A 19060-nucleotide genomic window follows, 5' to 3' on the forward strand; every position below is an offset into this window, starting at 1 on the left:
TCCCCATACATTTGTAAATAGCTGACATCATTATTGTCTACATGTAAAACATTGAATAACTGCCAGTTCGCCTGATGTTTTCAGTTTTGATTTTGTTAAGGCTATTTGTCATTTTAATTGTATGTTTATAGCTTTATATATGATAAAATTCATGTTCATATAATTTTTGTGTCTCTCCTCTGTGCAGTGTGACATTTTATTGCATCCTCTGTGAACTGCAATGTCAGGTCTTTCGTTTAATTAATTCACATCTATATTCTCTTGGCATGCCAGCTCGGCCCTGAGAGCGAACGTGTTCTCATTACCCTCACGGTTCAGAAGACCAATAAATACAAATACTTGTTCTTATAATCCTTCAGCAGACTTGTACGTGTACGGAGCTGTGCATGTAAATATATTTTAATGGGCTTTGTCATCCAATGTGGCTTAAAATGTGGGTGTTTCAGAATACTAGTTTGATGAATTGGTGAATTGCTTTTAGACTATATACTGAATTATTTTGCAATCTGCATTCCAAGTCACTAAAACGGGTTCCATCCTATGTTGGAGTTAAATACCAAGGAATTTCAGGTCCATAGTGAATGTAGCTATTTAAAAAAAAAAAAACATTAACTTCTACAAAAATTATTTTTCATTGAAACCTACCAATTCATGCTTAAACTTACCAGCAGTATTTGTGAGAGAGGATATTCCAGCAAAGTGTGGTCGATAAACTTGTATATCTTCTGAGTGTGCAGCAGCACAGGCATGAATGAAGTGTGGGTTGTTCTTTTCTTATTTAGCTTTTTGGATCGAAACGCTAATGAGGCACAGTATATCAGTACTTGCATGTTGTTCTTTTTATTTGGGCCTTCAGTGGATTTTTAGGGGTTTTAACATTTATTTTAGTTATCAGGTGGTGGTTACTGCAATCTTGAGGTTTCAAAGAGAAGACACTTATTAGAGGAGATTCATTGTGAGATTTGGTTGTACACCTAGTGGTCAGAACATCATTTTTCAATAGCTAAATTCTAAATTCTGTTCTATTTTAAAGCTTTTTTTCCCCCAGGTGGTGGGCTGTGAATGACCTATGGGCTGTAGTTTGGACACCACTGAGGAAGGCTTTTCGGAAAAAAAAAAATAAGTAAAGAGGCATTTTTTTGAGTGTGTCACAGTGCATGGATGCTTTGTGGGAGTGAGAATAGCTCACAGCCCCGGAATGTGTCAGAAATCCCATTTGGAAAAGGCAGCACTATATGTGTGACATTCCTTCATGCTACATTAACTTCTTGGCGAATTGCATGCACAATTGGTTGTTAAATACCGCTTACGTGGTTTGGCAGAAGTGCTGGCTGTCCATTAATGACTCTTTTCCAAACATGTGGCAGTTGAAGAGATTTTTAGGTTGATTCATGCATTTGCACGCTCAGGATTTAGAATGATTTTCACAACACTGACAGTGAATCTTGTACCTGTGATAGTGCTTGTCTTTTCTGATGTAATCCAACTTCACTTCAGATGAGTCATGAGTTAGGATTCGAGTAGGAGAAACCAAAGGGCACATTTTACCTGGGGTGTTTCTGTCAGACCCTCACTGTGTGTTTAGACTCTGATTTCCTCCCCTTTTATAAAGATTGGATGCAAAAAAAACATAATAAGATGGCCAATGTGTTGAAGCTGAATTTGAGATTTTGACACTCAATGCCAAGGGAGGTCATTAAGACTGTAAATTGTTTAATTATTGGCACCACGCATCAGTTGGCCTCGTTTCCAGCAGGCATTGATCAAATATTAGTTATTGCATGTAGTTGTGTTTTATTTATAACAAAGGTTATTGACATGCTCGTCTATCAGCTGCATGTGGACAGTGTATCTGCACCAGCAGACAAATGTGATATAGATCAGCACAACAGGGCTTTATGTGCAGATTCAGTCTATTAGCATACAAGCCAGCAGGTAGTCTGCCAGAGGAATCGATGGCTTCATAAATCTGAGTCAGAAAGGGCATCCTCTGCACACAAAACATATCAAAGCCATTAACGTACTCTGGAAATGTGCCGTTTAACAGCTCTGCTAACCAGCTTTAAGAAATATGTCGAAGCGGTGCCTAAAACGGGAAAGTGTGATATTTTGGAAAATATCATCTGTGATATCTGTGGAATAAAGTGAAATGCATTTCTGATACTCTTAATCTGTACTGAATTAAGGCTTCTGAGGGAAGGTTTGCTCAGGGGATGTGGACCTTGGTGAACTACAACCAAGCCAGGAACACACTGAAATGTGGGGAAGCAGAGAATAGAAAAGAACATCACCTACGTATGTGAGGAAGGTCAGTTTAGATGTTCAGAAGAATAACGTGTCATTCTATTCAATTCTGTTCTTTTCTTAGTATTATATTACACTACTATTTGAGAGTTTGGGGTCTGAAAAGTTTTTATAGAAATAACAGTAATATTTTGAAATATTAATACAATTTAAAATAATCATTTTAATATTTTAAATGTAATGTTTTTCTGTGATTACTCTAGTCTTCAGTGTCTCACGATCCTTCAGAAATTGTTGTAATATGCTGATTTGGTACACAAGAACATTTCTTCTTATCAATTTTTGTGGATTAATTGTAAAAAAAAAAAAAAAAAGTGATTCTTTGAATAGAAAATTCTAAAGGACCGCATTTATTTAAAATAGAAATTTGTAAAAAAAGAAAAAAAAGAAAAAATAATAATCAATTTAATGCATCCTTGCTAAATAAAAGTTCAGTCAAAAATATATTGCATTATACTGTATATTCATTGCAAATTTGTTGAAAAATCCCTTTTTTAAGATTATTTTAAACATTCCATTCATTGTGGTAGATGAGTAAAAGCATTGAATAGACATTACAAAATGTTGGTTTAGAACTCTGTATATCATTTCTTTTTTTATATCATTGAACATCATTGGCTTTCAGTTGACAGCAAGTCATTTTGCAATAGAGTTTGTCAGTCTGTCTGAGGTAGATTAGGGGCTGTTCACACAGGAGGCATTTTAGCAATCTGTCTGCACTTTTTTTTCTTTTTCTTTTTTTTTGTGCATATGTGAGAGATGGAATTCTTTGGACACACTGTCTAGCTGTTTTTGTACCTGATACATTTAAATTACATACGCAGTGTGAATAGAGCACAATAGTTGGGTTCCAGATTTATTTTTCAAAAAAGCACTTTGTGGTAACAAACCTTTCAACACACATTTGCATTTTGTAGAAGTGACAAGTCAGGAATTTCAAGGAAAAAATAAAATAATAATGTTTAATTTTACCTCTGGGTACTAATATGCACCCTTTAAGGAGAGATAAGGTACCAAGATGTACATCTGATACCCAGTGGATAAAGAAAAGAATCACTCCCTTTAAAATAATCCGATTTTAATGCTTTACAGACGGAAATGAGATGGACACAGTTTTTGTTTTATCCAGCTGTACAGTGCAACTTATAACATCCAAGTGAAAGATATAACACCAACATGTCAGAAGATAAAAATAAAAATACAGAAGCACGTAGTTGAAAAAAGGATCACCCCCTGGTGTCACTATATTGTTGAACCACCTTTTGCTTTAATTACAGCCTTTAGTCTGTTGGGAGATGTCTCTACTAACTTTGCACATCCAGATTTTGCAATATTTGCCCACTGTTCTTTGCAGAACTGTATTTCCTTCTTGGCTCTTTTATTCAGTTTTGAGCGATGTCCTGATCCAGGGAGGGTCTGTGTTGTACCATACCTTACACTTCTTAATAACTGTCCTTCTAAGCATTGGTGAAGCCTTTGAAATGTTTTTGTATCCATCTTGTGCCTGTCCACAACTTTATCCCGGAGATCTTTTGACAGTGCCTTGCCACCCATTGTTGATTGTTTGCTTGAGTTGCACTACCAAGGCCTTAAATGCTTCAGGAAAGCTCTTTTCATGATGAGCTAATCAAAATTAGCATAGCTGATCTTGGTTTAATCTTGGTTGCTGGATGAATTAATTTGAGTACATTTTATTTTTGTTTTGTTGATTTTGTATTGTTTTGTTGATTCAGTTTAGTTTTATTTTGTTTGAAATAAAATAAGTTGTAGTCATTCAGATCCATACTCCATACCAGTTGGTGGCGGTAATGCACGTTTTTGTTGTGTGCCAACCTCCAAGAATGTACAAATCATTTTTAGGAGGGTAGGATCCTTTTTTCAACTCTATGATTCTGATTTAAATATATATATATATATATATATATATATATATATATATATATATATATATATATATATATATATATATATATATATATATATATATATATATATATATATATATATATATATATCTTATCTGTTATATCTTTCACTTAGATGTTATAAGTTGCACTGAGTAAGTGCTGGATAAAACAAATACTGTGTCAGTCTTCATTTGAGGCTGCAAAGTAACAAAATGTAATTATTTTAAAGGGGAGTGATTATTTTCTATACTGACTGTACTTAATAATATCAAAGATAGCAAACAAGACAGTGTACTTAACATGTTTAAAGCCATAAGTAAACAAATCTGAAAAATTATGTAATGATTAAATAATCTCAAAGCTGGTTTGTCGAAGGCTTAAAACTCTTCATGAATTTTTAAAATGCTTATGGAGAAAATAAATGGGGTAAAATTCTTCCAGTACCGAGGTACTAAAAACAGTAAACCTTCACTATTGCACTCTGTATGCTGCATTCCTGGTATAAATTTTCTCATGCATGTCATTTGCTAAATTATTAGAAGACGTTTTAAGAATATTTCAGCCTCATTTATATTAATGGCAAATTTTCAAAGACAATATCTCTCTTGACTGTCTGAGCTGTCTGCACAGTGGTGTTTTCTACAAGTGCCAGAGATTAAAGAGCTGAGCTACCTCGCATCATTATTCTACACGGCAAGTGAGAATTTCATTTGTGACTGTTGATTTTACAACATTTAATGCCACTATATCAATAAGCACATCTTCATTAGTCTACCTCCATTTATTCTTGACATGTCTAAATGAGAGATTGCCAGTGATGTCATATGCAAATGAGAATCTCATACACACTCAAGGACAACTGAGATATAGACATTTCATAGATGTTTCTTGCCATAATGATGTTTTAGCGGAAGGCATAAATCCATGATGTTTGCAGAATTTACATCATTTTAAATTATGTAACCTTGCATGATAGGTTCATTTTAAGCTCTCTTCAAGATAAGTGGTGTGATTTGATATTAGATTGAGCTTACTGGCTTCATAATTTATCAGCTTAAGGTTGTTTACATATTGATGTTCTATTGTAGTTTTTGTTAAATTTTAAATAGCTTTTATTTTTTGTTTCATTTTTTTTTTTACATTTTAATTATTTTTTATTATTTATTTTTAGGTTTAAATGTATTCATTAATTAATTACATTTCTTTTATTAATTTATTAATTAATTTATTTTTATTTTTGATTTTAGTTTTAATTCATTTTTAGTTTTATTTATTTTCAATTAATAATTTTGGTGTATATTAATCTAATTTAAGCTTTGTTCCAATTCACAAAAATAATTTTATTTAGTTTTAGTACCCTAGTTGTGAGCCTTTAAGATAGTATAATTGCATATTTTATTGCTGATTTTAAATGTATGACTGAAATGTAATCTTTGACAAACAGTATTATAGACTTTCAAGTGTATATAGTAGGAGCTGTTTGCCTGCATAGAAAATAGCTACCCATGGACATCACCAAAACAGCTGGCAAATGGACTGTTTTGTCATAAAAGGACTTTGATGGAGCATCTTGAATCAGTTGTATCTTCCTTTCCCTATACAGTAAATCAGATGGCTTTCCAGAGAAACCATCACCCCGCAAATATTTAAAAGTGTAATCCTGAAGGTGAACCTTCTTGCAAAATGTATACACCTGTTATCTAAAACAAACTGACAAAAATGAAGGGTCCCTCTGACTGTTCAGTAATCCCTGGTATTGCCTCCAGAGCTGTGGTGACTGCTTTGTTAGGTTGCTCTGTCAAGACTAGGTGGAAATGACAAAGTCCTTCCTGTATAACACGCTGGGTCTCCTGCAGAGCTCTAATGGGATCACATTTCCTCATGGTTAAAGAAGATACAGGAAGGTTTTTAACCATGAGAACTCTCTGTCTGACTTGCATGGTTGTTATGGGATTCTGAGGCAGAGCACACCACTGTGATTGTGCTAGGTACCAAATTTATTGGATTTGGTTTAATGCTGTTTCATTTGCTAGCAGTTAGATATCACTTTTGATTTATTTAATGCATCCTTTCTGAATAGGATGACCCCAAACGTTTGACCGGTAGAGTTTTTGGTTTATTTACTCCATGAAAAAATGAATGAATGAATGATGTCATTTATATTCATGTGTTAAACCTTTGCTATTTTATGACACATTCAGTACCCCAAATTGACCATACCATTTTTGAGACAAAAATATGGATGGACAAAAATACAGACTGTGAAAAGATAGCCTAATCTAATGATTAGCACAATTATCCTGATAAGAGTCACCGTGAGCTCGATTTTAGATTTATTCGGCCATTGTTTGCATTTGTTTGTGTAGTCCAGTGCATGTGTGTCAATGTGCAGATGATTTCGCTTTTATCTGGGCTGTGTCTGGTTTTGTCACTGTCTTGCATAATGCAATAAATCAGAGAGGCAATGACTGCCTCTTATTTAACATGATTAAATGATCCAGTGGGTTGAGTCCGTGTCTGCCCGCAGAGCTTTCAGAATCAATAACAACCCTGTAAAGCTTCTTTTGAGTGAAAAACAAAGTCCTACAAATCCTAATTGCCTGTGGGATTAAACTAACCAAGGGGACTGTAGTAATGACTCTGTTCTGCTGTGCAAGCTTTGGCAGCCATCTCTGTGAGATAAATCAAAAGAGATATAAATCAGATTCTGCTTGAACATAACTGTGTGGAGAGCAGAATATGTACAGGTGGCGCGTAATATGATGTCCAATGCAATGTATTTCTATCTTTTTTTATGCTTAGATGAGATGCAGAGCTGTTTCTGGTCTGTAAATTTAATTAAATCTAGCCCCCTTTTACATGTAGGTAATATTATTGTGCAGATCCAGTTGTGGTGCATTAAAAGTACTGTTGAAGTGACAAAGATTAAACATTTCATTTGCACAATGAGTCATTTCTCTTGTCACGCAACACAGACTGAATGAAGCCCTCTGCCAGTCAAATTATTGTAAAGGGTGCTTTAGTGTGATCTAAACATTGCTTGATTTATTGTTAGTTGAATCCATGTGGAGATACTAGAGTTGCCTCTTGAAAATTGAAACAAATTGGCGACTACTTGCAAATAATCTCATTTGTGATTTTAAAATGAGTTATGAGGATGAAACTTACTTTTTCAGTAGTCTAGTACAGTTTTCAACTCTACTGATTTAAATAAGTTAATGCATTTTAAAGGTGAAATGTGAGATTTCTGTACCTCTAGATTCACCAAGCAGAACAGCAAAATAATGACTGTTTTCAAACAGGTTTCCGGAAACACTCTACCTGCCTTTCACTGGTCAGACAAGGAGAAAGTCCAACCCCACACTCAGGACGTTGCTATGACAGGCTGGATGTGAATGGTCGAGTGAGCAATGTTTTGATAACGCCACAGTGTTTACAATCATCCTTAAACATCAAGCGCATTAAAATAGGATAGAAAATATATTTACACTGGAAGAAATTACACACATCACCACCTGGAAGCATTTGTGCAAACCTGTGCTAATCCATTTAGATTCAGTAATTCAAATGTAAGTTAAATTATCTATCATTTATTTATTTATTTATTTATTTATTTATTTATTTCATTAGCTATGTTTTTTGTTTTGTTTTGCTGCCAGATTGAAATAAATTCAATAACTCTGATTGCAATGTTACCATGGCAGCAGCTACATATGCAAGCAGAGTCTCAGGTTTGATTACGTTGTCCTGCTTGTTAAACCAACTAAATTACCCCAAGTCATTTATATCATTAAGTTGAGGGGGGAAATAAATCCTTATAATTTGCCGATAATTTCTTGGCTCAGTCAATGCCCTACCTGTGAGACACACTGCTGATTAAACCTTGATTGCAGGCAAGGACTGCTATGCATTATTAATGAAGTCAGAATAATTGTCAGGTTTTATGACATGGGGAGAGGTAGAAATTGGTTCCATGGTCAGTTTGAGGAATGATGAGAATTTGCCCACACCGATGGTGCTGATGGCCCAGCATTAGTCACGGGCCTCCTGCAGCCTTAGCCTGCGACAGAGCTAATGATGTCATTTTGTAGCGTGACCATGCTCTGGAAAGCATTTATGGTGGCATAAAATGTCAGAAATTTTGAGTCCTGTACTTTTCTCCACTTCACCCCATTTAGCTTTTCTACCTTTTAAATATATGCTATGTGCGGAATAAGGTGTGTTTAGTCATTTCAAACAATGAGCTTGGATACAGTTCTGCCTTTAACCAATCTAGGTAATAGTTTTAAGGAAATTGTCCTAGGAAGATTTTCACAAAAAAAAAAAAGGAAAGAAGAAATATTGATTAGGAATAGTGCCTGATGTAATGCATATGCACAATTTCACCTGATATTTGAATGTGTAATGCATAAATAAATAAACAAACAAACAAATACATTTTTGATTGTTCTTATTTGACAATCAGGCTATAAGTATGGGAACATGCTAACACTGAGAAAAACAATGTTGAAGGAACATGCGCTGGAAAGTATTTATGTTCGCATAAAATATCAGAAAATCGGAGTCCTGCAATTTTCTCCACTTCACTTCATTTCGCTTTTCTACCTTTTTAAATATACGCTACTGTATGTGCAGAATAACTGCCTCCTTTGAATATTATTTAAAATTAGTTAAAGGTACTTTAAGTAATATTAGTCATTTCGCCATTTTGCAAACCACACACTGTCATTCAGTAACCCTTAATGTAGAATAATATTTTTTCTGATTGGCTAAAAACATTAAGAGCCAATCTCATAAAGCTTTTTTTTTTTTTTTTTGCAGGCTTTCATAGAGATGTGTGATGTCCCAGGTTTCCCAATTCAGTGACACATGTCAGGTAACTGGGACATTTTCCATGTGATGTAAAAATCACTCAAAATGAAAGTCATGACATTTGTCAAGTATGGTAACCCATACTCAGAATTGGTGCTCTTCATTTAACCAATCTAAGTGCACACACACAGCAGTAAGCAGTGAACACACACCCGGAGCAGTGGGTAGCTATATATCCGGCACCCAGGGAGAAACTGGGGGTTCAGTGCCTTGCTCAAGGGCACTTCAGCCATGGGTATTTAGGGTGGAAGAGAGCGCTGTTCATTCACTCCCTCCCACCTACTCCTGTCAGCACCGAGACTCGAATCATCAACCTTCGGGTAACTAGTGCAAGTCTCTAACCATTAGGCCACAGCTGTCCCAAGATGTTCTTTTACACTTTTAAGATGTTCCACTCTGATTATGATGCTGCTTTCAATGTGACTTCCAGTGAAGACAGTGAGGCTGCTCAGTAGGTTTTGGTACAGAGCCAGCATGTTTCAGTTTTGCCTCCATTTAGCTGCAAGCATTTCTGATGTTTGGCACTAATGTTGAAGGAATGCAGTTGCATCCAAATTTGCTTCATGGGGTTGAGGTCAGGGCATCCAACGAAAAAATTCTAAATGAGCCTCTGTTTTTGCACCAGGGGGAACATCTATCTCAAAAAGCAACCAGAAAGCATAGAACATGTAGTATTTATCACATTTTTATATATATATTTCTCTATGTAAGGCTTAAGGGAATTGCCTTAACAATGAAAAAGTATTATTTCTCCTTCTCCAAATTGTACAGCTGGTACTGTGCTTTAGTGCGGGTAAAGTTCTCCTGGCAAATCCAAACTCATCCTTTAGGCTGGCAGATGGTGATGAGTGATCCATCACTCCAGAGAATGGATTTTAACTGCTCAGGAGTCCAGTAATGGTGAGCTTCACACTTCTGCAGCCCACACATGAGCTGGTTTGTAGCTCCACAGCTGTTGAAACCCATCTCATGAAGTTTTCTGCGTGCTGACTTTGCTTCCAGTAGCTTAGTGTTGAATGTTGAATGCATTTTTTGCACTCTTACATGCTTCAGTATTCAGAGATCATGCTTGTTTGGTGTGTTTTACCACTCTATGGCTGAACCGCTGTTAATCCCGGACATTTCTTTTTTTTTGTAATAACACCTCCAGTTAACCAGAACAGTGCATAAATGTGGCTGTCCTCATTTTATGACCGTGTTAAAAGCCATTGAGCTTTTCAGTTCGATGGCTGCATTTGTCAACAAGGAAAAGGTCTGGAATAGCTAAACGTTTTAATTAAAAAGGGTTCGTATCTACTTCTGCTCATGTAGCGCACCAGCAGGGTGTGTGGTTTACAGAAGGCTGATATATTTACTTTGTGTTATTCAAATGTAAGTTTTGAGGGCACCTACTGTGAAGTGAAGCAAATTCACAGTGGTTCTGCTTTCTGCACCATTAATTTTACTTGCACTGATCTATCAGGGGGTTATGCATGCATGTGCCCTTAGGGATTCATTGCTAAGTAGCTGCTGTAAAGAATGTTTTGATTTATTCTGATTTTTCTATTATGTCACAGCGAGCCACACTAATCAATACTGTATGTGGCTTGTTAGAGCACAAAAAGCAAAACATCAAAGATCTAAAAATAAGCCCATCTCCTAGAGGAAATTTGTTAACTCAGTGTTGAGTCACATCATTAATGGAATTATTTGAAATGCAAATATTGGAGCGCAAGAGAATTAACAAGTTGTGTCCAGCAGCATGCAGGGAAATAATGTTTGTGTTTTATAGTAATCATGACCTGTTGAGCTTTAGTAACTTCTCTACCATGAAAAGCGTGTTGTCTAAGGTCTTTTTCGATAATAATAGGCAGAATAAGGAAAGAATGGGAGAAATCACAACAATTAGCATAGCAGCTGTCGAAAATTAACTCACACCTTTCAATTAAAAGGGCCAATTGTCGCATTGGCAAAGCCATCACCATTATGAGATATTAAAAAATCTTCTGGGACTAGGCATCATACAGTATATTCTCCAGAAACTGCATTTTGATCAATACTTGGATTGAACTCCGTTCTGCTTAAAGTCTGTGGACGGGCAAGATTGTTTTCAGGGTTGTATTTTTTGCAGCTGTATTGTTCAGGGTTGCACTGTACAAGTTAACACACAGGAGAATACCCGAGGCTTTCAACATGGAGACGAGCATAGATTCAACTCTAAAGAGTGCTAGCATAGCAGTCCCTCTTTCAGTGTTCTATGTGCATCGTGTACAATGACATTACAGAGACATCAATGTCTCTGCAACATGCTCTGAAAGAGGAATGTTGGCACTTCAGATGTCCCATTGATTATACTGAAAGATCCACAGGCCTTCTCAGTTCTTCACAGCTGTATCAATATTAGCGCCCCCATTTGTCCCCTTTGAAAGCAGTAGACGATGTATGATTACTAATTTGTTACAGTTGTAGCTCTAGATTAATGAAAAAATAAAAAAGTTTACATTTATATTAAACATGTTTCTATGAGCTGATATTAGAGTCATTAAATTCCATAATTACTGGATAATTTAAATGAAAAAGATAGTAAAAGTACAAATAATAAATTGAGTGTAATTAAAATGATATGGGTATTATGCAGCGGGTATAGTGTCCTATTTTTGACATTTATTATACATGCAGTTTTAATGCCATTAATTAAAAGGACTGCGAGGAGCATGTGTGCATTCATTTGTGAAATTTATTTCACACTTCACTTTCACACTTCTCTTTATGTGAGCAGCAATGTAGAATAAGAGATAAGAAATTGTTATATGTAAAATAAATGTTTTTTTAATGTAAAATATTGATGTTGAGAAAAATGTTCAACATACATTTTTAATGATGTTGGGGAATAGTCATACCCATATTATTTGTGAATTTCACAAATGGGAAATGCAGTGTGGAGTGTGAAATAAAGAACAAATTAAACATCTGTTTGTCTATTTTTTTTTATTATTACTTTATTGTTGTTATTATTATTATTTGTCAGGAATTTTTTTCCAAAATTATTGTTGCTTTATTTATATGAAATACACAACGTCAAAGCATTGCAGAAAGAGTGGAAAAAAATAAGAGAATAATAGGACTTAAAAAGACTAATACAAAAAAAGTAAACGCTTCCAATTGAAGATGTTGTTTACTCTTCAGTTGTTGGCCGTCTCAGATTAGCAATGTCAATTACATGCCACTTGATTGGAGCATTGATGACAGGACGTGTTCTTGGGTTGTGACCTCTGCATCACTCGAGTAGTTGTGCTTTTTATCTGCTGCCTCTCCAAGATAAGAACTGTTCCACAGCTGACACTGATTGCACATCTCTGGATAAGGCCTATACACCGGCGCATGCTATATTCTCTGAGAGGACAGACCTATTTCAAATGGCCACCAGTTGAAATACGGTTCCTATAGCACAGATTTCGATTTTTGTGTAAATCGTTTTAACTGGTGAGGTTGGCTTAAGTTTTATTAGGTTTACTTCAGTAGGTTTATTGGCATGATGTATCCGTTCATCTTTGAAGAGTCAAGGTGCAAGAAATACAAAATGAATCCAAAATATCCAGTTTTGAGTAGTTTTAAGTTCCCTTTGATTTATGAATTGCACGACATTTGAGTGGCATAATATTTGTGTCTGTTTATATCACTACTTAATGTTAATATATGGAGTACTAGCGTTTGGCAACAGTGTCATCTGAGGCATGGCAGGTGAATAACTAATGGTAAAGTGTCCCCATTGAGCCATTCCACTGCAATCAGCTCTTTCATACCATTTCACACAGGATTCACAGGACATGACTGCTCCATGCTGGTGGCAGGCTGCACTTCCAACCCATGTGATGCGAAGGGCACTTCCATGTGCGAAGAGCAGCCGGGCGGTTTCAAGTGCACGTGTCACCACGGCTATACTGGCCTATTTTGTGAAACTTCTATCAGTCACTGCATTGAAGGATTGTGTCATCACGGATCAAAGTGTGTCGATCTCCTGCAGGGTTTCGTGTGTGAATGTTTGCCTGGTGAGAATGTTTTTGTATGGTCTGTCTCCTCCCGATCCCCCTGTTCTCACCTTCACTAAAGCATCCATTTAACCCTCACCCCATTTTTTATCTCTGCTCAGGGTTACAAGGACGATTCTGTGAGGAAAACATTGATGACTGTCTCAATAAGCCTTGTGGTGCACTCAGTATCTGTAAAGATGGTATCAATGCCCATGACTGTTTCTGTGCACCTGGGTTTGTCGGTAAGTCCACTGCAAGCAATTTTCTAGAGCAATTTCTTCCCTTGCCCAGTTTTCTAACATTCAATTCCCCACTGTTAAGCAATGTTTAAAAGGTCTGTGGCCTCAAATATGCTTCTGTATTGTAAGACATTTGTTGACCGTCTGCTTATCAGGAAAAAATTTTTTAAACCGCATTACCCTACCATCACATTTCCTGCCATCCATTCGACCAAGTAGACAGGATTGTTTTTTTCTTCTTCTTCTTCTTCCATAGCACCTCATCATTAGCTCGGGTTTATTTTATTTGAAGGGCCATCATGGCCCCTTTATTTGAAAGTAAATCCTTAATGAAATGAACCTTTCCCCATCTTCTTAAGGTCATAACTGTGAGATTGAAGTAAATGAGTGTCTTAGTCTACCATGTCAGAATGGAGCTTCTTGCTCAGATGAGCTTAACTCCTTCAGCTGTCTCTGCCCTTCCGGGACCACAGGTACATAATTCTTTCCTGTTATTGCAGTTTCACAGTCTGAATTTGGGTGACAAAGACAACAAAGTTAAATACAGCATTACATTAGCAGCGCGTAAGGTCATGGGTTCAGTTCCCAGGGAACACACATACTGGTAAAAAAAAAAAAGAAATTAATAAAAAGAATAGCCTGAATGCACTGTAAGTTGCTTTGAATAAAAGCGTCTGATAAATGTAAATGTGGTGTTGTTTTAATTATTTTTTTATTTATTTGTTTATGATTAATATTGTTCTTTTTTTCAAGGTTACAATAGTAGTCAAATAGTAATAGTAGTAGTATCAAGTAAAAATAGATTTGTCTTATTCGTGGAACGTCTCTGTTACGCATGTAACCGTCATTGCCAGATAGACGGAATGGAGACGTTATGTCATGTCGTGTCTTATTTGGGAGCCCCAATCACATTTACAGTGTTTAAAAGGGTCATATGATGTTGCTTCTCTATGCCCCTCCTTTCTGAAATGTGTCGATTTTTGCAAAGCTCATCATTCCGAAAAGCGTGTGTATGCTGATTGGCCAGCAATCCAGAGTGTTGTGACTGGCCAAATTCCTCCAGCGTGTGATGTAGGGATGTAATGATTAACTGAGAGCCGGTTGAAAATCATTTAAAATATTGACGATTCAAATCGGCTGAGATGCTAAAGAAATCGTAATTCAACTAGGGGTAGGAATTTATATGAATGAATGTCTGAGGGGAAGTTACTGTCAGTTTAGACAAAACCAATAAATCCCATTACAAACAAGGTATTTGTAGCATCCAGTGGGTACATAAATATTGATTATAATTATATATTTGTACTGTCTTTTAACATGTTGTTTCGTATCGTGCTGCATAAACATAAAATCATGTCTGCATTGATAAATGGAGAAACGACCAACGACAAGCGCTACTCTACAGTTCTCAAAACTTTAAATCATCAGTGTCACATTCTTTAAATATGGAAACATACTTACAGACTGAGTTAGAAGCGCCAGACTGTCCTTCCAAAGTTGGAATTGGCCCACTTTATAGAAACATTGCATTGGCATTGTTGACCACTCTTTTATGAAACAGTCATTGTCCTCCGTATAATGCACTGCACACATCTGAATATTTGGTTTGAACTGTTCTGTAACAGTGCTGTAAATACAACTTAACCATTGATTTCTAGTTGTGCCCTCTTTTGGAAGGCCAAACAAAATAGTTTCGCTGTCACAACAAAGCACACAGCTTCTCCATAACATGGTGGCGGCGGCAACAGCAAGAATAAAAGTTATGCCTTCTTTCTTTGCATGAACATTTGGGTGTCGTTATGCAAATCTTCCCACATTGTGACGTAGACATGGGGGCATGTTAGAATGAGCCATTTTAGGTAGACGCCGTTGATGCTTAACTCTTATAACTTTATAACTCTTATAACAACTTTAGAGAACTTCTTTATGCACCAAGAGCTTGTAACGCTACTGTTTAATTTACTTGATGCTGTAAAGCACATTGGTCAGCTATTGCTGTTGTAACTGGTGCTATATAAATAAATTAAACTTGAAAAACATGTAATTAATCCTCAGATCTCCCAGGAGAAAGTAGAGACGTGATCACAGCGATGCCATGGTCATGCGCTCACATTGCAGACATGAAACATCCACTAACGCGTCTTCAGCGTGTTCTATACCCGGACATGACACACAGTGGTCTTGGCCATCATCAGGGGACAGGAAATGACCACAGCCAAGATGACATGGACAGCATCTTGAAAAAGATACAGACCATCCGCAATTTGCTATTTTAGGGAAACTGCCCTTTTAATGCTGTAGCGCCCTGGGCAATCACATTGCAGAGGGGGGGACACAGCTGAATGCACCTTCTTGCCGACACTGAAGAGCTTGTTCGTGAGGTGAATGGCTTTGTGAAGTGTAGACATACACCCACTCAGCTTCAAAGAAAAAATTGGAATGAATGGATGCATGCCGGCAACTTATTCTTTGCTTGGCATGCAAAATGCACTTGCCAATTCTCAATGGCCTTTTTGCTTAGAGGTGATTGGGGCTCCCAAGTAAGACCCCTAATGTCATCACAACATAACTCGTAGTGACCAACAGATAGGGAACTTTATGGTGAAGTGTGTAATTTCCATGCTACTAGAAATACTAAATGGAATTGTTCCGAATATATATATATATATATATATATATATATATATATATATATATATATATATATATATATATATATATATATATATATATATGAAGAATGTAAAAAAAAAAAAAAAAAGCACAGATTTATGTTTATAACTGTGGAAACATGTCATCACAGTGTATGAGAAGGGTCCATAGTTTGAGCCAGAAGTTGACCACCCATTCAAACAAACAGCAATGATTTTAAATTGCCACAGATGACTTCACCTGTGAATGGCCTATTTGTAGTTGTCTCAGCACTTTAACCTGAGATGGAAGAATTTAAATTTGAAAAAAAAAAAAAACAATACACACTTCACCGTTAAGTGATATGCTCATTTAATGTGTCATGTTTAGTTTACAAACAACCCTTTAAAACAGAGAGGCACTTTTAGTTCTTATCCAGCCACATTAAATTTCTATTTCGAGAGTAATTTCCACTTAATTCTTTCATGTTTATGCAAATTGGACAGGAAATAGGCTCATTTGGAGGTATGAGTCAACTCAAGCTCTCAGTATATTTTAGGAACCTCCTGCCCAATGGAATTTAAATTCATCTACTTTCATTTCAAACAAGGAGGTGTATTGCTCGAAGGCTTAAAGGGGGATTTTAGATTTGTTTTTACTTTTATTCTAGATTCTTTGTGCTGTGAAAACTTCAGCTTATAATTGGATGGCATGGGAATTTCTACGACATCTCTCAATCTTATTTTCGTCTTTTGTGTGCCTTTCTCTTTTTCTCTTGCTTCTCAGGCAGTTTATGTGACATAAACATAGATGAATGTCTGTCATCACCATGCATGAACAATGGCACGTGTTTGGACCTCTCAGATGGCTATGAATGCATTTGCCCATCAGGTTTCTCTGGTGTGTATAATGTTTATAACATTATTGCATTGATTATCTCTCCATTGCTTTTCTATTGCTCTTATGGGGCCCAGCACAAAAATATGACTCACATCTTAACACTATACATAGTCCCCAAATCTTAAATGTCTTAATTATGAATGTCATATTTTTGTCTTTTGTGGAAAAACTGTCTATCAGATATTTTCTGAGAGACACAGGCTTCTTTTAAAGTATTTCAGATTTCTGATGTTTCTGCTTTATATTGTGCTTTAAAGGTCCTGAGTGCTCGCTGGACATTGATGAGTGTCTCTCATATCCCTGTAACAATGGAGGCACCTGCATTGACCAACAGGGTAATTACTACTGCCGATGCACGGCTCCATTTAAAGGTAATGAAGACTGAGGGACTGGGGTGAAGGGTGAAGAAAAGCAAAGTTAATTAACTTTAGAGAGCATTCCTCTCACCTGTCTGAACACATGCAGTCAGTATTGCCACAAGACATCTTCATTGTTCATACAATAATTTGAAATCAAAATGAATTTAAAATGTATGATGTCCAGTAAAATATAGTCTCAATTATATTTAAAATAAAATATTCTAAAAAATTTAAAGTATAAAATAAAAATACAAAATAGAATTCTGATATGCTGGACTCTCAACAAAATGTGGTTTCATCAAGCTGCTTTATACTCTACCTTTTGATTGAATTTTTTATGTCAGAAATGGTTAAAGGTGCAATGCATAGTTTTCATCTACAACAATCTAAGGATAACTGTTGAACATTTTGGTGAGGATAATGTATTGTAGTAAGCCCTGCATTTATACACACACATTACGGTATGCTGGTTCAGTTTAGAGGTTGATCGAATCAGACCTAAATGTCAGGACGCATTCCCCCTAGAGTACTGTGATCTTTGACTATGTTATTCAGATCAGGAAACTGTGGAAATTTGTGCTGTCTGAATATACCCGTTTTACACGTCTGTATTTTGTGCATTTTGTGCATTTGATGCTCAGCTGGTCAATTCCGGACACAGAATGCATCTCATCTAAAATCGATCAAGCAGCTCAGTCATCGCTGCTTATACTGAAACAGAGATCGTGGATCACACTTCCATTAGACGCGCAAATGAGGTTGTCAAGGATAATGATGATATCGGTTATTCTGGTTTGAAATTGAGGGAAAAGGGCACATGCGGCTTCACTGCTCTGAAACACAAGCATAGTGTGTCTATAGAGGGATGCTGGGAACATTAATCTATTTACATAGCTATCCTTTACTAAATGATCTGGTAACACTTTACAATAAGGTTGTATTAGTTAACGTTAGTTAATGCATTGGTTAACATTAATTAACAATGAACTACGCATCTGTTCAGCATTACTGTATCTTTGCTCATGTTAACTTATTCATATACAGTACTAATGCTTCTCTTCACAACAATACCACGAGTGTAATTAGACGATTCAAAGGCATGTCATTAATTTTCATTGAAATTGTTCTCATGTATCTGTCTCTAATGTGTAAGTATGCTATGAGTTCTTGTACCGTCTTTGATCCATGTATATTTATGTCTAATCCATTTTCTTTTCTTGTAAAAAAAAAAAAAAAAAAAAAAAAAAAAACTTCACTAGTTTAAATTACAATTATAAGGTGTGTTGACTCATTTTGGTAACAGATCATGATTGCTCACCTATAACAGGTTGGAATTAATAAGATGACCCAAACTAGTCAAAACTTTTTTTTTTCAGCAAGATTATCAGAAAATAATATAAATATCAGCTTCATTTGTGAAAAAAGGCAGGAAAATTTGTGTGAGATCAACATTACTAATCTAAAAACAGTTACAATTAATAAGATAGATAAAATATGCAATTTAATTAATTTACATTTACTTAAAGATAAACCTTTCAAAAATGTTTGCAGATTTATTAAGGCCTGAAAAAATTATTGCGTGAGAAATTGCACGTTATTAAAGCTATTGCTAAACTTTAATGAAAAAATTAATTAATTAAAATCATTGTGAAGTAATCCTTGTGAGTTACTGGAAGAGTCAAGTCATTATAGTGATTGTTTAAATTCACTGAAAAATAAATTTAATCCACAAAGTGGTTTAATTTGAATTAATTTGATTTTTTATGTATGGTGGTACATCAAAATAATAAATTGCAACTAATTAGGTGACAAAAAAAGGATTTTTTTTGTCCCTCTGT

At 35.8% G+C, this 19060-nt stretch overlaps 1 protein-coding gene across 1 annotated transcript in view; it reads left to right on the forward strand.

Annotated features, from left to right (window-relative positions):
• The window catches only part of LOC128025995 (protein eyes shut homolog), a 171545-nt gene that overhangs the window by 23554 nt on the left and 128931 nt on the right, over positions 1-19060 (forward strand). The window contains exons 12-16 of the mRNA XM_052612653.1: positions 12878-13111; positions 13213-13335; positions 13692-13805; positions 16750-16863; positions 17121-17234. Of these exons, the coding sequence (XP_052468613.1) occupies positions 12878-13111; positions 13213-13335; positions 13692-13805; positions 16750-16863; positions 17121-17234 (699 nt within the window). The remainder of the gene's footprint in view (positions 1-12877; positions 13112-13212; positions 13336-13691; positions 13806-16749; positions 16864-17120; positions 17235-19060) is intronic.

This window comes from Carassius gibelio, chromosome A13, assembly GCF_023724105.1.
Source record: "Carassius gibelio isolate Cgi1373 ecotype wild population from Czech Republic chromosome A13, carGib1.2-hapl.c, whole genome shotgun sequence".
Taxonomy (NCBI): domain Eukaryota; kingdom Metazoa; phylum Chordata; class Actinopteri; order Cypriniformes; family Cyprinidae; genus Carassius; species Carassius gibelio.